At 36.0% G+C, this 26,030-nt stretch overlaps 1 protein-coding gene across 4 annotated transcripts in view; it reads left to right on the top strand.

The window, feature by feature from the left end:
• The window catches only part of HEPACAM2 (HEPACAM family member 2), a 43,968-nt gene that overhangs the window by 5,486 nt on the left and 12,452 nt on the right, over positions 1-26,030 (top strand). For 2 of the 4 annotated variants that reach the window (XM_008961996.2, XM_055114715.1), the window contains exons 1-3: positions 7,352-7,745; positions 11,148-11,432; positions 17,946-18,242. In XM_008961996.2, coding sequence (XP_008960244.1) covers positions 7,352-7,745; positions 11,148-11,432; positions 17,946-18,242 — 976 coding nt within the window. Of the gene's footprint in view, positions 1-207; positions 485-7,351; positions 7,746-11,147; positions 11,433-17,945; positions 18,243-26,030 lie in introns of those variants that run through there. The other 2 variants (XM_003809728.3, XM_055114716.1) reach the window with 2 other exon arrangements.

Here is a 26,030-nt window from a genome sequence, read left to right as displayed (position 1 = left end):
TTTAAAATAATAATGGCATAGTTCTGCATGATAGAAAACCAGCTTTTGTTTTTAAGGAAATCTCACAATATTCTTTCATTATGAAAACATGCCATTTTTCAGTAAAGTCACGCAAAAGGATGTTTTCCTTCATGTGATTTTTTAATAACTAAGTATAATTTATGAAATATATAGACAATTACTGGTAGTTGCTAAGAAACTCTTCTGAAAGCCATAAGCCTGTATTCTTGCTAAGCACATAACAGGTGTTCCCACTCCCTGTGTCCTTTGTATACACATTCATTCTGTATTCAAATCACAGAAGCAAGAGGCAAGATAGGGTCTGTTACCTCACTGCTAATTTCCCTAGCAAATAAACCAGCAGCTGCTGGTCCAAGTTACCACCGAGAACAGGGCACTGCATGCATGGGACAGGATGCTTTCATGGAGCCCTTCGGTGACACACTTGGGGTCTTTCAGTGCAAAATATACCTCCTTCTCTTCGGTAAGGCCCTGTGTGAATTGTGTTTTAGCTGTTTGTTAGTTTTTTTTTTTTTAATTGTGGACATAAGGTAAATATTTGCTTTAGGCTGTAGATGCATTCAGATAATTGAAGAGCAGGTCAGAACCTTTTAACAATAACACACTGTTACAGCAAAGAAGCAGGAACATTTAAGAGAAATGAGTTTCAATAAATAGATTGTTATTTTCTTGGAACAACAATTATTGTCATAGCACTCATTAAGAGAATTCAGATATTTTTAAAATATAATGAATTTCTTCTTTTAGAGTTTACATATAGGTTCAATAGTCTTTAATGCATTTATTTCAGCAAATATTCTAATAGGCCATGAAATTGTGACCACTTAGAGTGAAACTACAAATAATTTACGAAAATTGTTTTCTTTTTAATTAAAGATATTGTTGCAAACTGTTTACTGCTTTGTTTTAAGTTATCTGTCTCATCTTATGAAATATGGAAGAAAGGTAAGATTCCAAACTAACAAAAAAATTTCCTACACAAAAGGGAGAACGTGTTTGAAAACATTGTTACTCCAAAATGCCTTTAGCTTTTCTCTTTGCCCAATGGCTAGTCCTATTAAAAATTTTTTTCTACCTTAATATTTTCCCTCATTCTCCTCTTTATCTTTCGAGTTTAAAGGAGTCTCTTTCCAGCATTCCAACTGCTGTCTGTCAACATTATTTTCACCAGATGTTCTCATTTCCATTCTTCCTATTTATCAGTTTTAAAAGTCAAATCAATTTCCTGTTTTGTTTATATTCAACAGATAGGAGTTCAAAAAAGGCTACATTTTTTAAAAATTAAGAACAGCTTAGCAAAATAAGCAATTTGACTTTTAGGCTTCTCCAGCTATTTAGAGCTTTACTTTCACTCCTATATTTTGTTAAAGTTTGCATTGTAAATGTTATTATTCAAATTCATACCTACTGTTGTACCTATCTCACACATTTGAAATGTACAGTTTGTAAATTTTTTTAAGTCTTTGAGTTTCCCAGAGTTGTGATTGTTCCAGTTATCACAGTATTTATGTTATCAAATTTAAGCCTATAATAGATTTTTGTTTTCTAAAATTGTTTGAAAAAGTAAATAATTATTATAACTGTCTCTACCTTTGTGCATTTTTCTTCCTTTTGAAAGTATCCTGGGTCATCGTCCCACTTATTTTTATATTTAAAACAGTAGGACTACTATCATTTTATAAGTGTTGTTTTTGAAACTGGCGTTAAGAAGAACTTAGAGACAATTTAGTTAAGGAATTCAACTAAAATAAAACAAATGTACCTTAGGAAAATAGCATGTTCGTAAATAGCTAAAGCAGTTTTTATACCTTAAGACCTTCTCTCTTCTGCAAATTTGCTTTTCTCCATAGGCAGTGTGTTGTAAAGACCACAGATGATTTGGCAATCTTTGCTTTTAGGAATATTGAAGTTGTGTTTGCTTCTTCTTTTTAAAAAATTTTTAAAAATTTGAAGCCTAAAATGTACAGTTTGTACAGTTTATTCAAAACACATCATAATTTCTATTTTCTCTAAAGATGCAAGATTTTATTTTCAGTCAACAATACTTGTGTTATGCTTGTTAATACCACACACGATAACAGGGAAGTAAATGCCAGCTATTTTGAGCTACAGCAGAGGTCACTTTGTGAAATCTGATGTTTATATTCAATACAATGAAACCGGTCTAGGGAGTCCTTTGTTGCTGGAATATAGATAAATTCTACAGTAGGACTTCAAGTGTACCTTAACACTGGATACTTTTTTATAGTGCTATTGTCATACAATGTAAGAGGGTCTGTAAAGGAGGGATCATTGCTGCAATTTTGTATGTCAGATTATGATTAGTATTATAAATGTTTCTCCAGATTTGTGTAATGCCTTATATGCAAAAAGTCAAGATTTTTTTAACAGAACTATAATTTATAAGAGTTTTTGTTTGTTATACTCAGAAAGTAATAGTGAATATAATAATAAAATCGAATTTAAATTTCCATTTAAGTCCAAATATTTGGACTACTAAAAATAAATTTAAATTTCATCCATTTTTATATTATTTATTATTTTTGTTTTTGTATTTTTTCAAATAGAGACAGGGGTCTCGCTGTGTTGCCCAAGCTGGTCTTAAACTCCTGGGCTCAAGCAATCTGCCACCTCAGTCCCCTAAAGTGCCTGGGATTACAGGCATTAGCCACCACAACCAGCCTTTTTATATTATTTATTTTCTTGAAGTTTATCTGTTCATGCAGAGGATGATTTTCTAAAATCAATAGGTTTAGTCCTTTGGGTTTTCTCATACAACTAGAAAACAGCACTTGAAAATTTCTCAAAATGAAGCTAAGTTTTCTCACATTAGTAAACTACTGTGTTTGACAGCATGAATTCATCACATCTGTAGTGGGTGACACATCAATGATAAGAGAGTATGTGTTCCTAGAATGTGGAGGAAGCATTCAATTATCTGTTTATTCCCAAATTTCACTACAAGCAAAGATTGTATCATATTGATAGGTTCATGTCCAATGAAGAGATTTTACGTGGCTGAGATAAGATACTGTATAAAGAAAATTTCATTCCCTGCTGACATTCTTATAACTTGCTACCTATAATTTATCTGATAAAAAATTGTATAGGCAATCTCTAAGCAAACAGTTACTGTAACAGCTGTGCTATTTCTCACTGTCACACATTTGAAAAAGCATACATATTTGAAAAAAACTTTTCATTTAATAAGAAAGCACTGAACCTATTCAGAGATATTGATGGCAATATATTATTTAAGGTATTATTACATGATGCAGTCTAAAATAGACCCCAAAACTAATTTTCCCCTAAATAATGATCACAAACGCTATATTAAATATCTTTTTCTACTAATGTAGTGTTATTTTTTCTCAGAGCTTCAATATTTGTATTGTATTTAATATTTCATTAAATAAAATTTTCCTCCTATAATTTTAGTCATGGACTCTCTAACCAGTCTTTTCATATTTAAGATTCAACATTCTGGGTCAAGATCCAAAAGTCATCAACATTTCTATTCCAGCAATATTGTCACCCCATAGTAATATAGTGCCTCCCAACCATTTCCAGAATATTAAATAAATCTCAATCTTTTCAAATATAACTACAAAGGAAGTCAATTACAAAAAAAGCAGAGAAGGACTTTTGCAATGGCTTTCCCAAATGACAAGCACAAAATGGGTCAGAATCCATTCAGACCTTCTCAGCCTAATGGTGGTTTCTAGGCTGAGTTGTGAAATGTCCTAAGTGAACCAACACATCCATGACAAAACTGCTCCCTATTAGCAGCCATGCAGCTTTTTCCAGTGCATTCCCAAGGCAATTATACAGACTTCCATCATTCTCCTTGATTTCTTTGTAAAAAACACAGAATTGCTGTTTTATTAAAGGATATCCAAGGATTGACAACTTAATAAATGAACCAAAAACTGGGACTCAATTCTTCAAAATTATTTAGGCCCTCTCTCAATTTGGGTCCTCTCAAAACTCTCTGGGCCCTTCACCTTCAAATATAGGTAGCTGCTACCCTTAGAAAAGCACCTCAGGATGTCAATAACATAAAATTAAGAGAGTCGAGAAAGGCCTTACACCTTATCTGATATTACCTCCTATTCACACATGAGAAAACTGAGTCTGAAAATTAAAATGACTCATTTAAGGTCACATAACTGACCAATCACCATTTTACCCCAAGTATGTGTCCTTTACTAGGACTTCATATTTCAGTAGATCTTTAACTTTATTAAAGTAACAAGCACAGTAATCTTCAAGTTAAGAGAATAGGTGCTTGAAAATCATTATTTTAGAGCTATTTGCAAGTGATAAATTTAAGACTCAATGGCGGACATAGAACATGGGAGTCCAAGATCAGGAGTGAGCCATGAAACACTTGTAAATGTTTTCATATTTACACAAGTAAAAAAAAAAGGAGGGAGCAATACACTTAATACAGTGAAAGTTCCAATTTACATGTCTTAAGTTAGTAATAACAGGTACTAAGCCTATTTTTTTTTGTTGTCGCTTACCAGGAACTTGTCAGGAACTGCCTATCTTCAACTTCAATGAAAGACATATAAATGCATTTTGTTTTGTACAGAAAACAGATAGACAAAGAGGAATCTTTTCCTGTGCTGATCTCCCATCCAAAGGCCCAATGTCTTACTAAATCTATGACTTTAAGAGTTTCACCCCGACTGTCAGCCTCTGCTTCACATATCTTAGACATCACTAATTTTGAGACATAGATTTCTCTCTCCCATCTTTCTTTCTCTCTCCTACTATTTCCTTGCGAAAACCACTACTTCTTTTCTGCAATCCACTTTATCTCCTCTTTAGAATTCCCAGCACCCAGTTTTCTCTTTTTCTAATCACTCAAATTAGGAAAAATTCCAGATTTAATAGTCTTATACTTGGCAGAAAAGAATACAGAAGGGAATTCTCATCTTTATAACTGCTTTGTTATGGACCAATCACCAAAGTGTGCAAGTAGGTCCATTATCAGAAGAAAAAAAAAATTCTTAGAAGTTAATCACAAAAACACACAGAGGCCAAGGAGACAATAAGACATGTCTTTATGTTTCTTTTACAGTCATCTGCTTTTCAGTCCATATGGTAAGTTTCAGTTGCAAGTCTAGGAGTCTCTTCTCCCTCTAACTAACTATCTTCCTCTTTGGTGTTTTCTCCTCTTGGATTCTTTCCTCTAACTTCTCTGCCAACCCCAGAGTCTCACTCTCTACTAATAGCTAGCCAAAGGCCCAAACTGTGGGAATCTTTGCTTCTACCTCCACTCTGGGAAGGAAGGAGATAAATTTACTGTTGGTAGAACTGGATTCCTCATAGGAACAGGCCTACATCTTTGAGTTTTTCCAAGGAAATAATCACAAAAGGCAAACAGATCTTTCTACCTTTCCCTTTTTAAAATTGATGGCCTTTCATGACATGACTTGGATGAAGCTTGAGGACTCCCTTTCTAGTAGAATGAAATCAAAAAAATGTAGAAAAAAATGAAAAAGTGGAAGCGATCAAAGAGGATGAACATTTTGTATTTGAGAAATTTAAAATTGTAAAATGCTTCTATTTATATCTAATTTCCATCTCTTCTCACCTGCTTAAGGATTTTATTCCACTTTCACCCATCTCTATTCTGCCTCATCAACATTTCCCTTTCCAGTGAAACATTCCCAATAGCAAAAAACTCTCTTTATTTCACATTTTTGATCCTTCTCCAGCTTCTGTCCCATCTCTCTGCTCCTCTTCACAGCAAAACTCCCCAAAAGTGTTGTCTATACTCATTGTCTACAGTTTCTTTTCATTGTCTATTTTTTCTCTCATCATTCAAAATATTCCACATTTAAATTTCTCTCACTCTCTCCTCTACTACGTCAAATGTTCCTATGATGTAGGTATCATATTGCCCCTTTTAATATGAGGATTTTGAAGCAAAGAGCTTCCAGCAACATGGTAACCTGAGCTAAGGAAGACCCTCTTCCCCCTGCAAATACATAGAAATGCTAAATAAAATAAAATAATATATCATGGCTTAAGGTAAGACGGGGAAATCTCCAGTTGCCAGAAACTGGGAAGAAACCTGAAGACACAGCAGTGAATGCATGGGCCCAGAAATCCCCAGCACTGCCCAGGGCTATCCACTGGGCAGAGCTCCATGTCCCAAGGCCCTCTCAGGCCCCTCATTCTCTCTTAAATTCACATTAGTCAGGATTTCACAACATTGCCTCTTAGATGTCTAATGGGCATCTTAAAATGAACGCTCCCAAAACTGAATCCTCGTCTTTCCCACAAAAACTATTCTCCCCACAGTCTTCCCCATGATTAATTTATTTACTGCAATTCCTTTCTTCCAGTTGGTCCGAGTCAAGAAGCTTGGCATCCTCTTTGTTTCTGACATCCTCAAAGTGTCAGCAAATCCTTTTGTCACAATCAGACTTTTTCCAAAACGTCTTTTACTAACACCCTAGTTTCCAGCACAGTTGTCTCTGGCCTATTACATTGCAGTCACCTCCTAACTAAGTGTTCTCCCTGTTCCTGCTCTAGCCCTATTCCTGTGTATTCTCACAGCAGCTAGACTAGGTCTAATAAAACATTTAAAAAATAGCCCTTTTCTGTTCATGAAACTCCTATTGCATCCCCATCTTAGAGTAAAATTGCCAGAGTTTTTCCTGTGATCCTAAGGTCCTGCCAGCCTGTCACAGCCACCTCACTGACCTCATATCTTATCATGCTCCTCCTCCTCCACTGTGCTCCATCTGTACCTGCCTCTTGCTGTTTCTCAAATACACCAACCAGATGCCTGTTCTGGGTGGAAATAACTGGTCATGACTGATAATGGTTTAATACCACTCTCCTTGGGATATTTGCATTTGGCAAGAATTTGGCTAAAAGGAAGAACTTCCAATAATGGAATATTCAGTCATTTCAGATGGCTTTAAGGGAAACTGTTAGGAGGAAATAACCTCTAGTATTTCTCAAATCACATAGTTAGATTATGATATGATATGACAGACATTAATATAGTCATAATTCCAAATGTTTTAATGGTTTCATTGGACTTTAGAAGTAGTAAACTTTCTTAGTTCTCCTTTTCCCATTATTCCGTAGCAATCGTAGAAAATAACTTCTGCTTTTCCTTTTTATCTTGTGCAACCAGCACAGTCTTTGGGTGGAGTTTTTTAAGTGCAGAAGGTTTCAGGGACAAATATTTACCTCTATATGTAACCAGTACTAGAATAGTCAGTACCTAGAAGCCACTCTTCTTTGAAAAGGATTATCACCTGATCAGGTTCTCTCTGCATTTGCCCCTTTAGATTGTGAAATGTGGCTCAAGGTCTTCACAACTTTCCTTTCCTTTGCAACAGGTGCTTGCTCGGGGCTGAAGGTGACAGTGCCATCACACACTGTCCATGGCGTCAGAGGTCAGGCCCTCTACCTACCCGTCCACTATGGCTTCCACACTCCAGCATCAGACATCCAGATCATATGGCTATTTGAGAGACCCCACACGATGCCCAAATACTTACTGGGCTCTGTGAATAAGTCTGTGGTTCCTGACTTGGAATACCAACACAAGTTCACCATGATGCCACCCAATGCATCTCTGCTTATCAACCCACTGCAGTTCCCTGATGAAGGCAATTACATCGTGAAGGTCAACATTCAGGGAAATGGAACTCTATCTGCCAGTCAGAAGATACAAGTCACGGTTGATGGTGAGTCCCCTGTGAGTGTACGAGGGCAGCAGTCTAGCATGGTAGTTAGCAAAGGCTCAGGAGACTAAACTACTTCGGCTTTAGATCTTGGCTTCACAACTTTGCACAAATCAATTAATCCTCAAAGCCTCAATGTCTCATGGCACTAATGACATTATCTACCTCACAAGGCTTTCTGAAGATTAAATAAGACATGCACATAAGAGATATACCTAGTGCAATAGGTAATCAAGCACTAAGTATAACTTATTGTTTGTTTGCCTGGGAACTATCAAGTATAATGTTGCTAATTTGATGAGATGGAGAAAATCTTATTTTCTCAACAATAGACTGTACCCTGGGAAGAGCCCTATTTTTGTCATGAAGATTTTTGTTTCAGTACACTGTTTGGAAGAGGATGAGACTTGTGCAAGAATGGTACTTAAGGACAATGGACATGCCTGGAAATGTCCTCTGAGGAGGAGTGGGGTCAGCTAACTTTCAGACACTTATTTTCCTTATTGAAATAAGTGACATATGTAAAATATACTATGTCCAAAGCCCAACTTCTGATTTTTGATCTCTACACCTGTTTATTTGACAGTATTCCCCATTTTAATAAATACAAATTCCATTCTATCAATTGCTCTAGCCAAAACCTTGTAGTCACCGTTGACCTCCTCTTTTTCTCACATCCCACATCCAGTCCACGGGAAAGCCTATTGGCTTTACCTTGAAAATATAGACAAAATCCAACCACTTACCACCCCCAGTACTGCCCCACTCAATACCACAATCAGCCGTGGCCTGAACTGTCCTAATAGCTTTGCCACCTACTCTCCCTGCTTCTATTCCTGCCTCCTTCAGCTTAAAATCCTCCCATTGCTTCTATCTCACTCAGAGTAAAAGTCAAAGTATTAACAATCTGCAATGCCCCACATACCCAGCGCCTATCTGACCCCATTTTCCTATCTGCATCCCCCTCACTCACTCGGTTCTGGCCATGCTGGCCTTCATGCTCTTCCTGGAATGGGCCAAAACACACTCCTCCTCAGGGCCTTTGTACTTGCTGTTTGCTCTACCTAGATAGCTTTTCTCCAAGATACTAGCATGCTCCCCTCGTTTCCTTTAGGTCTTGGCTCAAATGTCACTTTATCTGTGAAGCCTTTACTGACCACCCTATATAAAATGTAATCTCACTTCAACACACACACACACACACACACACACACACACACAGACACACATGCTCAGAGAAAATAAGAGAGAGAGAGAGAGTCACTCTCTATCTCCAATTCTGCTTCTCTCTTTTTCATAGCTTTTATTACTACCTGGGCATATTATAGATTTTTATTTGTTTATTCTTTCTCTTCCCTACCTAGAATATGAGGTCCCTAGGAGCAGGGACTTTGTATTATTTGCTGCTTTGTCCTCAGTGCTTAAAACCTTTGCTGACCACTAGTAGATTCAGCAACTATCTGTGGAATAAATGAGTGGCCACAGAGGAGACTGGGGAGGCTTCAGAGGAGTAAAGATGCAGAAGGTAGAAGCAAATGCCTAGAGAGCAACTGTGGGGAAAAAGAAAAGAGAGATCTAAAGGGAATTTCCATGAAGATTTCCTATATGGTGTCCTGTCTCCCTCCTAATAGAATCCTTTCTTGTGAATCAGTAGTAAAGTTGAATCTGCTTAGGAAAATGCAACCAAAAACTTAGTAAAGCCTGAATAGGGTTTTAGGCCCCGTGCCAAAATTCTTCTCAGAAGAAAAACTTCTTCATCTGAGTTATACTGTTTTAAGCAAATGTATGATCACAATACCAGTGACTATTCTAATGATTGGTTCTTCTCATAAAAAACTGTTGATGTGTTACCTATTTATCTCATACCACTTACAGTTCCACACACAGGTACATTTGAAATATAAGCTTTTTCTGCATATTAAATGTACACAATTTATTTTTCTTTTAAAATCATAATATCATAAACATAAAGCCTTTCCCAATCTTTTGTTCTTGCCAGGGAAGATGAAGGATTAAATTAAATCGATGAGCCAGTTGATTACACCCTTCTTGAAAAGTGCTATAGGCTTCAGAATTACTCGACTCCCCTATAAGTTACCTTTCGACCTCCTTTCTCTTATCTTTCACTTTCTTCTGTCTTCTCTGGGATGGAGAATTTGGTCAGTTTGTGCCCTAATGCACATTTTCCAGTGTACAAAAATATGAGCACAAGTCAAAATAAATCTACCTGAGGAAGATGCATCGACCCTAATTAAAAGCTTGAAAGGAAATTGAAGTCTGAACATTGGACACAATCATCTCTCACTTATGTATCATCCTATTCTCTCTGTGTCATGTAGCCATACATAGAAGGAGATTATTAAATACACCTCTCTCCAAAATGCAGAAGAGAAACATTGCCAGATGTGAAGCCCTCTTCATTTTGCCACTGACTGCTGTGTAACTCTGGGCAAGCCACTGTTTTTATTAATTAAGTCAAGAACTTCAATGACTAAAGAAAATTGCCAGAAATGGTTGCAGATTCTTATATAATTCTACCATGCTTATATAATCCATCAACTTTACAGTTAAAATTCAGAGAGAAAATATTTACTCATTTTTGGAAATTTGCTTTGACAAATATTATTAAGAGCCTACTGTGTGGCAGATGATGAAATAAGACTATTTTCCTGAGACTTGACTTTCCAACAGGAATTTCTATTGGATTTGTATTTTTTTCTCTAATTTGATAAAAGCCCAAGAATATATTTTATCCTATTTTCAGACTGAGTCAGTGTTGAAATGTAGGCTTTGGTTTGTTAAAGTGACTAACATAATGTTACAACACAAATGCAAAGCAATTGAAGTTTATAATTGCTTCATGACATACATAGAAAGAATAGTTTTACATATGTGATTCACTAAAATTATCCCTCAGTTTCCCAAAAGTATAGTATATATGTTAGCTGTATATTTTGCAGATGATAGAAATTTGAGTTCACCACATCCATCCCAACCAGCTGCTATTGGGACATTAGGACAAATCAATAGAGAGGAATAACCATATAAATTTTGCCTGTGAAAGTGTACCTTTATGGTGTTGGTGAAAGCACAATGAACAGGAAATAAGGAAGCTGGCATTCTCAGCCACCTATAAAGTAAAGGGCTTCATTAGACCATCCTTGAAAAGTAAGTTCTGGAATTTGATTATCTCTGACTATAAATGATATTCTCATATTTTGTCATTTTGCATTTTCCCTGGCTTTTTATTCTCTTCTCTTCTTTAGTTATTACCTGAGCTGTCTACATTTACAGTGTAAAATGCTGGAATAATTTCTCCAGGAGTTCATATTTGAAAGACCTCATAGGGTTTTATTATATTTCCATGAAAAGAAAAAATCATTCATATCTCTCTTAATATTGCAGATCCTGTCACAAAGCCAGTGGTGCAGATTCATCCTCCCTCTGGGGCTGTGGAGTATGTGGGGAACATGACCCTGACATGCCATGTGGAAGGGGGCACTCGGCTAGCTTACCAATGGCTAAAAAATGGGAGACCTGTCCACACCAGCTCCACCTACTCCTTTTCTCCCCAAAACAATACCCTTCATATTGCTCCAGTAACCAAGGAAGACATTGGGAATTACAGCTGCCTGGTGAGGAACCCTGTCAGTGAAACGGAAAGTGATATCATTATGCCCATCATATATTGTAAGTTTATTTTTTTTTAACTCACGAGTTGTTTTTTGTTGTTTTCTGAGAATATCTCCCAGGATAGTTACAGAGAATATAAGTACCAGATGTCATTTGGCTTTTTACCATTATTGTAGTTCAGTAGTTCTAATCACACCTCCTAGGCACTGTCTTGTATGAAATATGTCTACTAGCACAATCCTATTTCTTAAAGATCAAGTTGAAATACTGGCCAGGGGCCATTCAGGTTGTATTTCATGATTCAGTCTATTGTGCGACCTCATTTCCAGTGGAAAGCAAGATTCTCAATTTCAAGAACCCAGAACAATGCAGAGGCTGCAATGAAAAAACCGAAAGAATATCTTGAGAACTTTTTTCCTCTCCAAATATTACCATTCCTGAATTTAACATACTTTATTTTTCTCTTGTAAAATATTTTCTTTACATCAATTCTTTCTTCTAGCTCTTTATCTGTATGTCTTTCCATCCCTACCTGCCTATCTTTAAACTCTAGCCATAGGTTTAAATGAAAAAGTCCTGGGGAAATTTACTTAAGCAATTATAGGCAAATGCAAATATCATTTTTGAAATATACTTTTGTTTTGCTATACAGTTCATATTAATCTGTCAAAATGAAAATAACATCTTTCTTTCAACATGTGCAAGTCTATGCACCAATCTCATTATTATCACAGAATATGCTGTGATACACAGTGTGGAAAATATAAAAATGGGAGAGAAAACCATAATCAAACCTGCAAATGTTAAATATTATGCTTTAGGCTCCTAAGGCTTCTTTCCTTCACGATGTTATTTGAAAGAATGAGAATACCCCAATTTGAGTAAGTTCACACTTTACAGAATCTATCTTTTGCTGACAGACTGAACTTTCTTCTTTACATTATTTTAAACATTACCTATGAAAATCTTATAGAGAAACACCTATCACATGCAAAGACTAATGACAGATAATAGAAAGAAGAACATTTAGACAATTTACAAATGTGGCTTCCATTTACACATTGTAAAGATGAATTATCTACATGGCTTAAGAAAGATTTTGACTCATTAATTGGTAATTGTGAACATTGCATTACTAATTTTTGTCTTCACTATTTTTACTTTCAAATGCAGAATTCTTCACTTGGTCAACATCTCATCTTATTGATATTCATTCATTCACTTACTTATTCATTTATGCACTCATTCATTTATAATTATTTGATTTTAAAAAATCACACATCAGGGTCTTGTTTGTGCTAAACAATTACTACCTACCGTATAACATGTACAAACACAACCCAGACCCATTAATTTAATAATTTTTCTTGCTATCACTATTTTAGCCCTGTTTTTGTTCTGGTTGGTTGGTTTTGTTGCTTTTGAGTAACAAAAATTAAATAAAATATATACTGTAATCTGAAGATGGGTTGTATATGCTATCTCTGGATGTGGCATCCAAATGTTTACAATCTTTATCATTCCCTGCAAGCTGGGAATATGTGCCTTGGTTGGTGTTATTCACACTTCTCTTTCTTCATCTGGTTACCTTCTTCTTGCCTCATGACATCATCATCCTTTCCAGAAAGGTTTACCTGCCTCCACTTGTCTCACCTCCTCAGTGTCACTAACAGGTTCATTTTGCTCCTTCAGCATCCTAGGCACTCTCATTCCTGGTCCTCACTGCATTATATTTTTCTTGACTCTTGTGAACACCCCAAACCCAAACCAGAGTTCTGCATTCTTCATCTTTGTATCCATAGGGCAATAGCTGACAGAGATTAAGAAATCAATAAAGTTTCTTGAACTTAACTAAAATGGAACAGATTATCTTTCTTCATATCCCTTTTAGATTCCAGTTTTACTTGACGATGCTGTAAAAAGGCTAAATTCTCATTATAAGGTGACAGCTTCTTCATTATAGTGCTTTGGCACTTTTTTTCCTGACCTTTAGCAAAATCAAGTATTCTGTTTTCTAAAGGCACTGTTTCTGTGAAGGGTTTTTTCATGAAAGTAGGAACTATTTTTTATTTTGGCAGAAAAAGTATAATAAAATCTATTAAGATTGACTACTTATGAGGTTGTGATGTCATAATCTGGTATTGGCCTCGGTGGAATACAATGTCAAGCCAATAACTCAGACAAGTATCTACTTGCAGTTCATGATATGCCTTCAAGCTCCAGTTGTAAATAATAACCCAGTAACCACTGCATTTTGTGTGCAACATATGGCAATGCTGCAGTGGAGAGCTCTAAGTGATAAAAATTAAAGGGGAAAAAAGGTCATTCACGGTAAATACTTACCATCTGCTCCCAAGCAGGGTGGCAAACAGCATCATGATGTAAATTTAGGTACTGTTCCCACACAGCCATAAATTGTTAAAGAGAACAGATGATATGTGATTTTACAAGTCATTTAGTAAACAGCCATCCCCAAGGCAAAGGGTTCATTTCTATTGGGAGCTCTCTGCCAAAGGCAAGAAAGTAAACCATAATCCAAAGTCAAAATGGAATTATCCTTCTGCTTTCATCTTCAGTATCAGAGGTCACTCTAGTTGAATCACTCCAAATATCTCCAATTGGATTGCCCATTCACTTGAATAATGTACTAGGCTGCCCCTCCAAGTAGAGGGATGGTCAGCCTGGAGTTCTAATGATAAAGGAAATAACATCATAGTAGAGTCAGAAGAAAGTATATTGTAAGCAACATGTAGAGTGTGAGATGTAGTTAAATTTGTGTGCATGTGTGATAAAGAGAGAGAGAAAAAGATGCATTAAAGAAAGACTTGAAAATTATCCACTGAAATGTGGATATTCGTTCTCTGAGCAATAAAATTACAAATGACTTTCTTTTCATCTTTGTGCTTCTCTGAATTTTAGGATTTTCTGCAAAAAAAACCCGTGCATTTCTTATATAAACAGATAAACTATGTTACTTTTTAAGAAACATATCAGAAGCAAGGAACTGAAATGCTTCAAAGTGTTAGGTTCCAAGAGTCGGAAGAGGTGTTGAGGTGGGGGCAAGGAAGTTTGAGGGATGTGAGGCTGCTACTGAAGAGCCAGATATAGCATATAAATAAAACAGACAGAAGAGAAAAAATTATGCCAATCATGAAACCCAATAAATGGGGAAGCAACAAAATCAAAATACACATGATTAAGGAAGATAAGATAATCAGATTACTTTCTTTAAAGGTATTTTTATTTTAAACCAGAATGAACTTATTAAATTAGGTAATTGACCTTATTTACTAGCCTTGGCTCTAAATGACTATGGGCTTCCTCTACAAATTAAACCTACCCTCTGAAATTGAAATTGAAGAATTACTGCTTGTGAGAATACTCCATTATGCTGCAGGGTCCTAAGGCAACTCCAAATGAGGAGTTCCCCAAAAAGTTTTGAGCAATGTCAGCACGCTTGAAAAGGAGTAACACTCATTTTTATGTGTATTAAATTACTAGACAGTTTGTTTTTATAGCCCCATTCTCTATACCCTGAAAACCAGGGGGAAGACGAAGACCTAAATCGAGTGGCTGTATTTTTGTGACCACATTTTTCTTCTTTATCAAGTCTGTCTTGCTCTACTCTCAGAAAGACCCTCAGACTTTAGTTTTTGTACATAGACTCAGGTCTCTTGCTCTCCCAAACTACGGTAAATTCCTCCTGCTGGTTTCCTTCGGTGTGAACCATAACTGTGCCCGCTACTTGGTGATCTTTCCTTCCCTAATGTTCTATCAATGCTGACAACATGAAGGGTCCCTTCTGAACCACAGGGCCTGAGATAATAGCCATACATAGTATGTGGTCAACATCTCAGATGTCTTCACTATGCCTAGACTCATACCATGTGCAAAGTAATCTCAATATTGATTTCGGTTGAGTGAGCAAAAACAAATTTTTGTTCCCATTACACTACTTACTGTTTAGTGGAATTCAGAACAAAAGAGTTCCATTTGACAGCACACTGTTCTAAACGTTTTATCACAGTGGTTTCACCTGAGACTGTGTCACAGCCTGAAATGAGAGAACAGGCTTCTTATACAGTAACAGGAAAGGGGCAGAAATTTCTCCTTATTTTAATCCTGTACCTTCAGTTCCTGATTACTTTAAATTGAAAGTACTAACTTCTGTTTGCTTTCTGAAAGCAGGCTTATCTCATGCAGGTTTATTAATAAAAACCCATATGGTTCCTTCACATTTCTCCATATGTCTTTTTCTCTAGAAAGAAAACATAGATTAGTCTGTTTTCTAGCTGAAGATAATCTATTGTTTTGTATATTCGTTTTCTGTTATAGCTTAGAAAATTTGTCTCCTCTGTGGCAGATTGGTCAGAAAATGCTGACATGATAGAGAACCACTCTGGGAATTTGCAAACTTGGGATTGGTTTGCCAATATCCAAAATGGTTTTACTAGGTTGGTGCAAAAGTAATCACAGTTTTTGCCATTACTTTTAATGGCATGGCAAGAATCCTGGTGTTTCAAAGGGGTTAGAAAGAATCTTGGCAATCAGTCCTCTAACCTGTCTTTTTATATTAAAAGGTGAGGAAAATGAGACCCAAAAAATTCAAATGACTTCTAAAGAATGCCTAGCTAGTGATTGAAAAAATTAGTTACCCTAATGTTTAGTTACTACATTCTATTTTTCTATATGTTGAGAGATAAATAGCTTATACTTTTAAAAAAATCAGGACCTTTAAGATTAGGCCATTACTGAGCAAACCATCCATACCCATATCCAGTTTGTAAATTCCCTAACAATATGAATGTCTCATACCTCTATCTCCCGTATACTAAATATATTATCTCATACTTAGCATCATCTCTCAAATAAATATTTATTACTTGATTGGATGATTACAGAATTAATATTAATATATAATTAGTAATTGATTGTAGAACTAGTACTACAGTTAGACAACAACAAACTATTATGATATAGGAAGTTATACCACTTATACTTTATTTCTTTTTAGAGAAGTAATGTGAATGATTAAGTGCATATATTTTAGAATCCCAGCTCTGCTATTTAATAGCTATATGACCATGGGCAAATAAATTGTTTAAATATCTCTTTCCTCATCTTAAAATTAGAATAATAACATCTACCTCATGGTGGTTGCTCTAAATATTAAATGTTGTTATCTGCATAAGCACTTAAAGTGCCTTCTCATGGCAGATATCCAATAAATATTGGTAATGATCAGCTGAAAGGTGAACATAAGCACTGAAACTCAAAGATTTTTAGACTATAAGCCAGGATTTAGACTGAATGAGAAAACCTATCTAGGAGAAGAATTTTTTTTAATTTTCCTTATTCTCTGAAGAAAGCAATGGGAAATGTGTCTTCACCTACTGGCAACCTAACACCATAGAAATGGTACAATGCTACAGGAGTACTGCAATGTGGAAAAAAACACCAGGGGTTAAGTAGTTAATGATAAAGAAGATGTAATTTTTTTTTCAAATGGAATCCTAATCTTAGCTGGGGTGTGGGTGGGAGGATTTTAAAAATTCTTTAACTGTTAAAATGTTGTAAAAATACCAAACACCCCTATGTCTATTTGCACAGTGTCCCATGTGAAACAATGTCTTTTATAAATATTTACATGGCCTACCCTAGCACTGAGAAGAAAAATAGATAATACTGAAAGTATGGTTGTTAAAGAGAAAATAGTGGCCATAATCTCTTGTAAAAATATTTTCAAGTACAATGACTATTTCAGAAATATTAATGTGTAGAAGCTAAAAAGTTGATCTAATAGACATAGAGAGTAGAATAGTAGTTACTAGAGATGGGGAAGAGTGGGGTGGTGGGGGGTAGCCAAAAGTTGGTTAATAGACACAAAAATAGTTAATGGACAGCTAGATATGAGGAATAAGTTCTTGTGTTCTATAGCACTATAGGGTGACTATAATTAACGGCAATTTATGGTGTATTTTCAAACAGCAACAATGGTAGACTTTGAATGTACCCAACAAAAGGAAATAATAAATGTTTGAGGTGATGGAGATACTAATTAGACTGATTTAATCATTACACACTGTATACATGTATCAAAACATGTGATCAAAACATCACACTGTACCTCATAAATACGTACGATTATGTCTCAATTAAAAATAATAATAAAATAAATCAGCATATAAAAATAAGCTAGTCACACAAAAACGGCAAGATTGAATTTGTCTACAAGATTGCAGATTTATCAATACATTACTCAAAACCTTAGCATCACAATTATGATGACAGTATTTGTAAAATTGTATATGAAGTTTCAGGCTTTTACTATTTCAGATTAGTTCAAATCACTATTTCAAATCAAATCTCAAATAATTTTCACTTTCATCGATATCAAAATAAAACATATTTAGGTCCTCATCATTTATTGGGAGTCTAAGCAAGGACCTGCTCATCCAATTCTAAGATGAAAACTTTCAAAAACAGTAAAATGCTACTAAGCTCTCCCAAACTCAAAACCTATGTTGTGATTACTTGTGTTACTTATCTATTTTTTTTATATTGATGCAGATGGACCTTATGGACTTCAAGTGAATTCTGATAAAGGGCTAAAAGTAGGGGAAGTGTTTACTGTTGACCTTGGAGAGGCCATCCTATTTGATTGTTCTGCTGATTCTCATCCTCCCAACACCTACTCCTGGATTAGGAGGACTGACAATACTACATATATCATTAAGCATGGGCCTCGCTTAGAAGTTGCATCTGAGAAAGTAGCCCAGAAGACAATGGACTATGTGTGCTGTGCTTACAACAACATAACCGGCAGGCAAGATGAAACTCATTTCACAGTTATCATCACTTCCGTAGGTAAGTGTGACATACAAGGAAGGGATCCTAATAAAACATGAATGCATGCTGGCCTTGCACTTCCCCTATCTTATACCTAGGTAGAAAAGAAAATCATTGTGGGATTATTTATATATTCTAAAAATCTCTCTTTCCAAAGTTAACTAAGCCATGGTTTCTATGACTCAAAGAAAAACAATTCAAAATGAAATAGGGGAGAAATTCAATTCAATTGTGAAGGGCTATGAAGAAAAAGGGAATTCCACAAATTACTTCTAAATGTGCACTCTTGCTTTCCTAGTTTTATGAACAAAAATATAAGAGAAACAGGCTGTTCATTTAGAGGGTTTATATCTACCACTGCATTAGGTCAGATGAATAAGTCTCCATGAGTTGGGAATCTGGTTTTCCTACTTCTATTTGATTCCCCTTCTCACTGTCTTTCATGGGCTCCCCTTCCTCTTTCACCATTTAAACAGCTGAAATCTATGGAAGTTCACAAGGGGAGTCTCAACAACTTGGAAATTACAAAATTCTGTAAGTCTGTGAAATTTGGCTTTCTCTAGAAATCATCTGATTTTCAGAAATGTCATCAACCCGCAAAGATTAAGAATTACGGCCTAAAATATTGATGTCCACCAAATTCTCATCCTTCTACATCTTCTCTTCTCTCTCTACAGAATGGTTTTATTCTCCTGTATGATTTTCTGTATGATTTCATTCATTTCCATGTCTTCATGTAACACTGGTACATCCCAAATCTATATCTTTAAAGCTCTAAAACCGTACACCCAGCTGCCTCTGGATGTCTCTGCTTGGAAGTGCCAGAAGCACCATACAGGTCCGATATATCAAAACTAAACCATCTTCTTTCCCCCAAAATTGCTATTCTGTCTGTATTGCCTATTTAAGTGAATGGCCCTACTAACTACCAACCTAAGACAGAAAGCTAAATGTCATCTCAGACTCATTCCTCTTGCCTATTCCCTGGTCCCACATTCAGTCACTGAGTTGTGTCCATTTCCTTCCTTCTTATTTCTCAGATACATTTTCTTCTCTCCTTCCTCCTTCTTTTGTCTTTCTTTACTTATTTCTTTGTATTCTCTTCTCCTTCTCCCTCTCCCTTTCCCTTTCCCTCCCTACTCCTCTTTCTCCTTTTCCTTTTTCTTCTTCCTCTTCTATGACTACTTCTACTACTGCTAAGTCCTTCTCAGACTCTCCTTTGCACACAAGTCAAATGCCACTTGGGCAAAATCTGGGAGCAGGTTTGGACAGGACATGGTGGTTAAGGTACCTATGACTGGTGGAAGAACAAGTTTATAAAAGCTACTACTCATTAATATCTTTTCTATTGATGCCTTCTCTTTCTTCACCTTTATAGAACTGGTACCTAGAAAAAGACCCATAATACAGAGAAACTCAATATGTTTTGTTGAATAAGTGATGCAACAATATAATTTCTTATAATCCTTAGGCTCAGTTTTTCAGTATGTTGCCCTTGGGCCATCTGCATCAAGATCACCTAGGGAGGTCGCTAAAAATGTAGCTTCATTAAGACACCTCAGACCTATTGGATCAGGATCTTTCAGGTAGCACTTGAGAATCTGAATATTCAGCACATACAAGTGTTAGAACCACTTGTTTAGTATATTTTATCTCCAGAGTGTTTTGAATTTACTACAAAGTTCCTAAAGAGCCATGAAGAATTATAAGACTATCGCAAACCTACAGGTTGATAAATGTATAGTGAATGGGTTTCTCGTAGGTACTCCTTGGTACCAGGAGGAAAAATCACCTCGGTATTTTGGGATGTATATATTGTCATGGTGGGGGTTTTTTCATATGAAGAAAATGCACTGTTCATTATGATAGCCACTAACCTCATTTGGCTTTTGAGCACTTAACACATTGAGCACTTAACACAATGTGCTTAACACAACTGAGAAACTGAATTTTTAATTTTATTTCATCTTTATTAATTTTAATTTGAACGTAAATAGCCACGTGTTTAGTGGTTACCATGTCAGACAATGCAGCTCTAGAATTTTTACCTGAGTTGCTTCATTTGGGCAGTAGATAATAATATATATTTCTTGTAGACCCAAAAAGCATATGTGTTTTAGGGTGTTATAAATTAAGCACCCATTCATTCATGTTTTAGCACTCACTATGAGCCAAATATTGGAGTACGCACTAAGAATAACATATGAGAAAGGTAATTCCTCCTAATAAGAATTCCTGCTCACAATCTAACATGAGTGGCAAACACATAAACAGCTGAGGTACATCCTTTGCTTTCCATTTTATTAATTTTTTTATAGGCTTAACCAGATTTTCACCCCAGTAGCAAACCAAGACATAATTGTACAGCAAGCCATAATTAAGCACATAAAATAGTAGCAATCCTGGTATCATCTTCAGCTTGTTTCTCATGCTCACTGCAAGTGAAAACATGGCTGTAATGGGTAGAAGTATACTACAGTAAGGCTTTCCCACTGCCTAAACTTTCTACATTAATATTTAGCTAAGATATTCTCATAATATCAGAAGCCCCCAATATTTGATTAAGATCTTATTACCAAGGTCTAAAGACAGCTACAGTCTTAACGTCAGATAATTGCCTTTTGCAAAATCTATAAAACCTGTTTGACCTGTACAAAGACCAAGCATTTGTTATTATAGTAAATAAGAAGAGCAGGTGCTTATTTTTCAGAGGGATTCAGAGCTGTCAATATTAGTGACCTCTTTGTGGCTTTTAGAGCTATTTTCTAACCCCCAAATGTCCACAGAGCTTTAACTCAAACAGCAACAAAATGGCAAAGAAAATGAATAGTATTGATGTGTTTTGTTAAATATTTGTTTTTTCTAAGTTTCAAAGTTAATGAACCTCAGCAGGACAGATTAAGTATACATCAACCTACAGTTATAAATGACCATCACTTGCAAGTATCAGTTGAGCCTACTCTCCATCCACTCTGAGGAGTAAACTCTTGAGATCTGTGGAGAATTTGAAATCATTTAAAAGGTTAAAATACCTGCTTTTGAGATGTTTCCAGAACCGAATTGGTGTTTGGTGTCGCCAGTGAAGCTGTAAGTAAGAGATTAACCTCTTACTTCTTAATAAGGCAAAACATTTGGCTGACCAAAAAGTTTTAGCAATAAAACGTGGAAGCCAAAGGAAAACAGAGCCAGAGATGACTCCAAGTTCACAGATATGGAAAGAAAATGACAAGGTCAGGAAATAATCAGGTTTTATTGGGGATTTTCAGTGGGGAGAGGAAGGCTGGAGAGAACAATTAGTTCTGTGTTTTTCTCTTTCTAAGACTACAGCAAACGGTGACTTTCACCTCTTTGGACTATGATTCACATCTAATTTGAGATATTAATTGACCTTTTTATATCTCCATGGAAATATCCTAAAGAAAACAGAGACAACAGGCAAGTTCACACAGCTAGTAAGTGATAAATAATATCTGAATTCAAAGCCTTTTTTTTTTTTTTGAGATGAAGTTTCACTCTTGTTGCTCAGGCCAAAGTGCAGTGGCACAATCTCGGCTCACTGCAACCTCTGCCTCCTGGGTTCAAGTGATCCTCTTGCCTCAGTCCCCCAAGTAGCTGGGATTAAAGGCACGTGCCACCATGCCTGGCTAATTTTTGTATTTTTAGTAGAGACGGGGTTTCGCCATGTTGGCCAGACTGGTCTCAAACTCCTGATCTCAGTTGATCTGCCCACCTCGGCCTCCCAAAATGCAGGGATTACAGGCGTGAGCCACCACACCTGACCCAAAGCCCTTGTTTTTAACCACTATACAAACTGTCTCCTTTGATATAACTGAGAATGTTGATGAAACCATATGGTCTTTCTAAAAGGTAGGTATAGGGTCACTTTCTCATCACCTATCCAATTTAATGCTATGTACGTGTACTTTCTCATCACCTATCTAATTTAATGCTATGTACGTAGAGATACTCTGGTTTGTCTACAATGTGTATAATTTCATATTAATGCAAAGTTAGGAAATACTTGTAACTGAAAATAATGTCTATGATACATTTCAAGAAAAGAATAGCTATTAAAATAATAAATTAGCTTTGTGTTTTGCAAAACAAGATTTTATTACCTTAATTACGGACTTCCTTGAATGCAGATGTCCCTACTTTAAAGTTTTAACTGAGCCAAAATTGCTATTGTGACATGCAATGTACAGACAGACAGACAGAGAGATGATAGATAGATAGATAGATAGATAGATAGGTAGATAGATAGATAGATAGATAGATAGATAGATAGATAGATAATGTTTATGGAAATGTAATCATCTGATCAGTATTCAAATGTTCACATTTAATGAAGGCATTCAATTGTATAAATAGAATTCCCTAAGGCCATGTGGGCATAGTTTGAGATTTATCCATAATAGAAAAGTTTTCAATTTGTACGTGATCCTGAGAAAGCTACCATTTTTTACATTTATTTATATTTCCCATCTTTTCTTAAAGAAGAGAACAGGAAAAAGACTCAAGGCAGGAAAATGAATTTACTAATTTTTTCTATCTGGAAATTTCTCAAGTCAAGACGTCTAGGAAATGTATTTCACTTTGGGCCTTTGGAAATGACAATTAAGATAGAACTACAAATCTGACATTCAGACCCTGAGACCTAAGGTGATGTCTCCATGAGCATCCAGCACTGAACAACTGTGTCTGTCAGTGGGCCTATGATGGAGTGTGGAAATGGCACACTCCTCAACGTGGCACCTTCATCTCCGGAGGGACATGAGTCAGCTGCCATAATCAGTGAACAGATTGGATGAGAGAGATCTCAAGACTTCATTTTGATGTAGAAATGGATACACAGACTGGTAGCATATGGCTGTCCTGCCACTGAGTGCAGTCTCAAACAGCAGGGTTGCGATACCATGGATACCACACCTCTTGCCCATATTTGCACTTAACATGTTATTCCATTTTATTTGTTTGCCTAAGGAGGAGGCAAATAGCATTTGCACTATGGCTTTGGCACATGAGTCCATCATGTTTAAATAATGGGGAGAATGGCATGCTATGTGCTAAAGAATAGTATAAACTCTCTGAAAGGAGAAAGAAGGAAGCTCCTGCAAGTGTCCAGAACTGCAGAAGTGATCCCTATACATTCTCTATGGCAATAGGGTCAGAATTTCCTGCTGTCTTATTTTCAAGTTCAGGTTCTGGAAGTTCATCTTTGCAAAAACACTTGCCTGCAGCTGAGACCACAACTGTGCCCCTTGATTTGATCCTTTACATATTTGGCAGTTTTTGTGTGTGTGAAAGGAACAAATTTCAAATGCTGGACCTGGTAAATCTTGTGTGTTCTGGGATAGAGGAGCAGTGTTGAGAGCAGAGAGCCAGAATGCTCTAGAGAAGAGGACTAACAGGAAAGATCATTTCTTCCGAGAAAAGGATTGTCCCTATTCCTCATTCTCCATGGGGAAGACTCTTGGCCTTTGCCACAGCCGTGGTTTTGGGCTGACAGGCACTGGTCACTACAGGAAAGCTCTCTGATGTAGGGCAAACACAGGCCAAGGGAAGAGGCAAGAGGGCAATAAGGAAGGAGCCTAAAGAAATAAGGAAGTAATGGAGGAAGGAAACAGTGGGATCTTCTGTAGGAGAGAATGTGTGCAAATTAGGTCATTTTACTAAATACATATCAAAAGGGACAAAAAGTTAAAAATGAAGGAGAAGGGAACATATGTATCTTATCTAGTCTAAGGCATCCAGTCATTGTATATTAAGCCTACTGCCTAACTGGAGAATCACAGAAGTGTCTGGCAGAGAGCTGATGCCGGCCAGAGTGAAGCTTCACTATTAGAACGGGAACTGCTTGGAAATAGTAATTATTAGCATATGTTCAAGTTTAAGAGGGAAAAAACAGCCAAGACTACTCAAGTGTTTTTCAGCAGTTTTGCTGATGGTAAAGCACATTGCAAAAACTTGAATAGAATAAATTAGCATTGAATTCTTTTTTGAGGAGTCTTCAGGGGTTATAGAATTTTGGTGATGGCAGTCTGGCTATTAAGAAGTGAAAGATTTGAAGCACATGAAGTCGTATGTCAGAAAAAGTTAGAGGAAAAACTGATATGTAAGAGCCTACCTACTAATTGGAAAAACCAATCTTTGACCACAGATTAACAGAAAAAAAGTTGAACTTGCAGTCAGAAAAAAACCTGTCTACTCTCAATTCTAGCACTTACTGACTATGGCAAATATTTTAGTTTCTCTGAGACTCTTTCTTTATCTGTAACTATAAATGGTATGAATTTTCTTTTGTAAATGGAAAACAAATTGTACATTTGATTTTATGTATATATAATATTTAATATATATTTAATTGTGCATTATCTGAAAATTCCCTTAGCTAGTTTTGATTTTATTGTCAGATCTAAAATGATGAAATAGAGAATTCACTTGCAAAAAGTGGTGCCCAAATCATACGATATATGTTAAATCTTGCCACTCTATTATTTGGTATTTTTTTCAATTCTTTCTTTTTTATTATTTATTTCTTACCAGTTTTTCTGGTTTTTGTTTTTTGTTTGTTTGTTTTTTTTTGGTTTTTTTTTTTTTTGGCTTTTTTATCACTGTCACTGTCTCAGAGAGCATTCTATTTGCCTTTATCTTATTGACAACCGCAGTGAAGTATGGGTCCTTCTAAATTTATGTCTTAGAAATGAAATTAACTAAATTTTGTTGGGCTTCCAAAAGTGCACCTCTAGGATGGTAGAGAATCTGGAATCCAGTTATGTAAAGAACAACAAAATGATCTTGGGATGCTGAATCTGAAGAAGAGGATTCTCAGGGGGAGATGTGAGTTTCACCAAACAATTAAGATGACATCATATACAGAGAGGATTTGATTTATTTGTCATTGCTTCAATTGGTAGAACTGAGTAGATTTGGGCTTCATTTGGGAGAAGGATTTTGTTTCTTCTATAATGATTAGGTAAGAGTGGTGGAAAGAGCATGGAATTGTTGTTAGACATTGCTAAATTCAAATTTGAGTCCTGGAGTCTTAGATTTCCCAACTGTAATATGAAACTAATTATTGTATCATAGAAGCAGTAAGTGGTATAACTATTGATTAGAATTTTTAATCCCTAAAGTCTAAAAGACAAATAAAAATGTCTTTTTTTTCTCCTCGGAAATAGAGAAGAAAAGATAAATAAAATTCTGATTAATCTAAATTAGGACAAGAAAGGAGAGAGAAAAGAAATAAAAAGGTAGGAAATATAGAAAAAATAATAAGATTGCAGATCTAAACTGAAATATATTACTAATCATACTAGGTCTTAGTGCGCTAAATATTCCAAGTAAAAAACAAATGTCAAACTGGATACACACCTTATGTATGAAGATACTGAAAGGTTTTAATTAAATAGATGAACAGATAAACCATACAAAAAAGAAAGCTAGCATAGCTATATAGCAGGTCTTCTAATAATGTTATTTCATTTCAACATCATTTCATTATAATATTGATGAGAAAAAATATCAATTCCCACTGGGGCCACTGTGTGTGTGCAGTTTGCACTTTCTCCCCCTACCTACATGGGTTTTCTCCAGGTATTCCAGCTTCCTCCCACATCCCAAAGATGTGCACATTCAGTGAACTGTCATATCTGCATAGTCACTGTCTGAGTTAGTGTGGGTATGTGTGTGAGTGTGCCCTGAAATGGGATGGTACCCTGTCCAGGGCTAGTTCCGGCCTTGTGTCCTGGGCTTCCAGGATAGGATTCTAGCCACCTGCAAGCCTGAACTAGAATAAGCAGGTTG

Source organism: Pan paniscus, chromosome 6 (assembly GCF_029289425.2).
Source record: "Pan paniscus chromosome 6, NHGRI_mPanPan1-v2.0_pri, whole genome shotgun sequence".
NCBI classification, from domain to species: Eukaryota; Metazoa; Chordata; class Mammalia; order Primates; family Hominidae; genus Pan; species Pan paniscus.
This window is presented reverse-complemented; position numbering and strand designations above follow the sequence as displayed.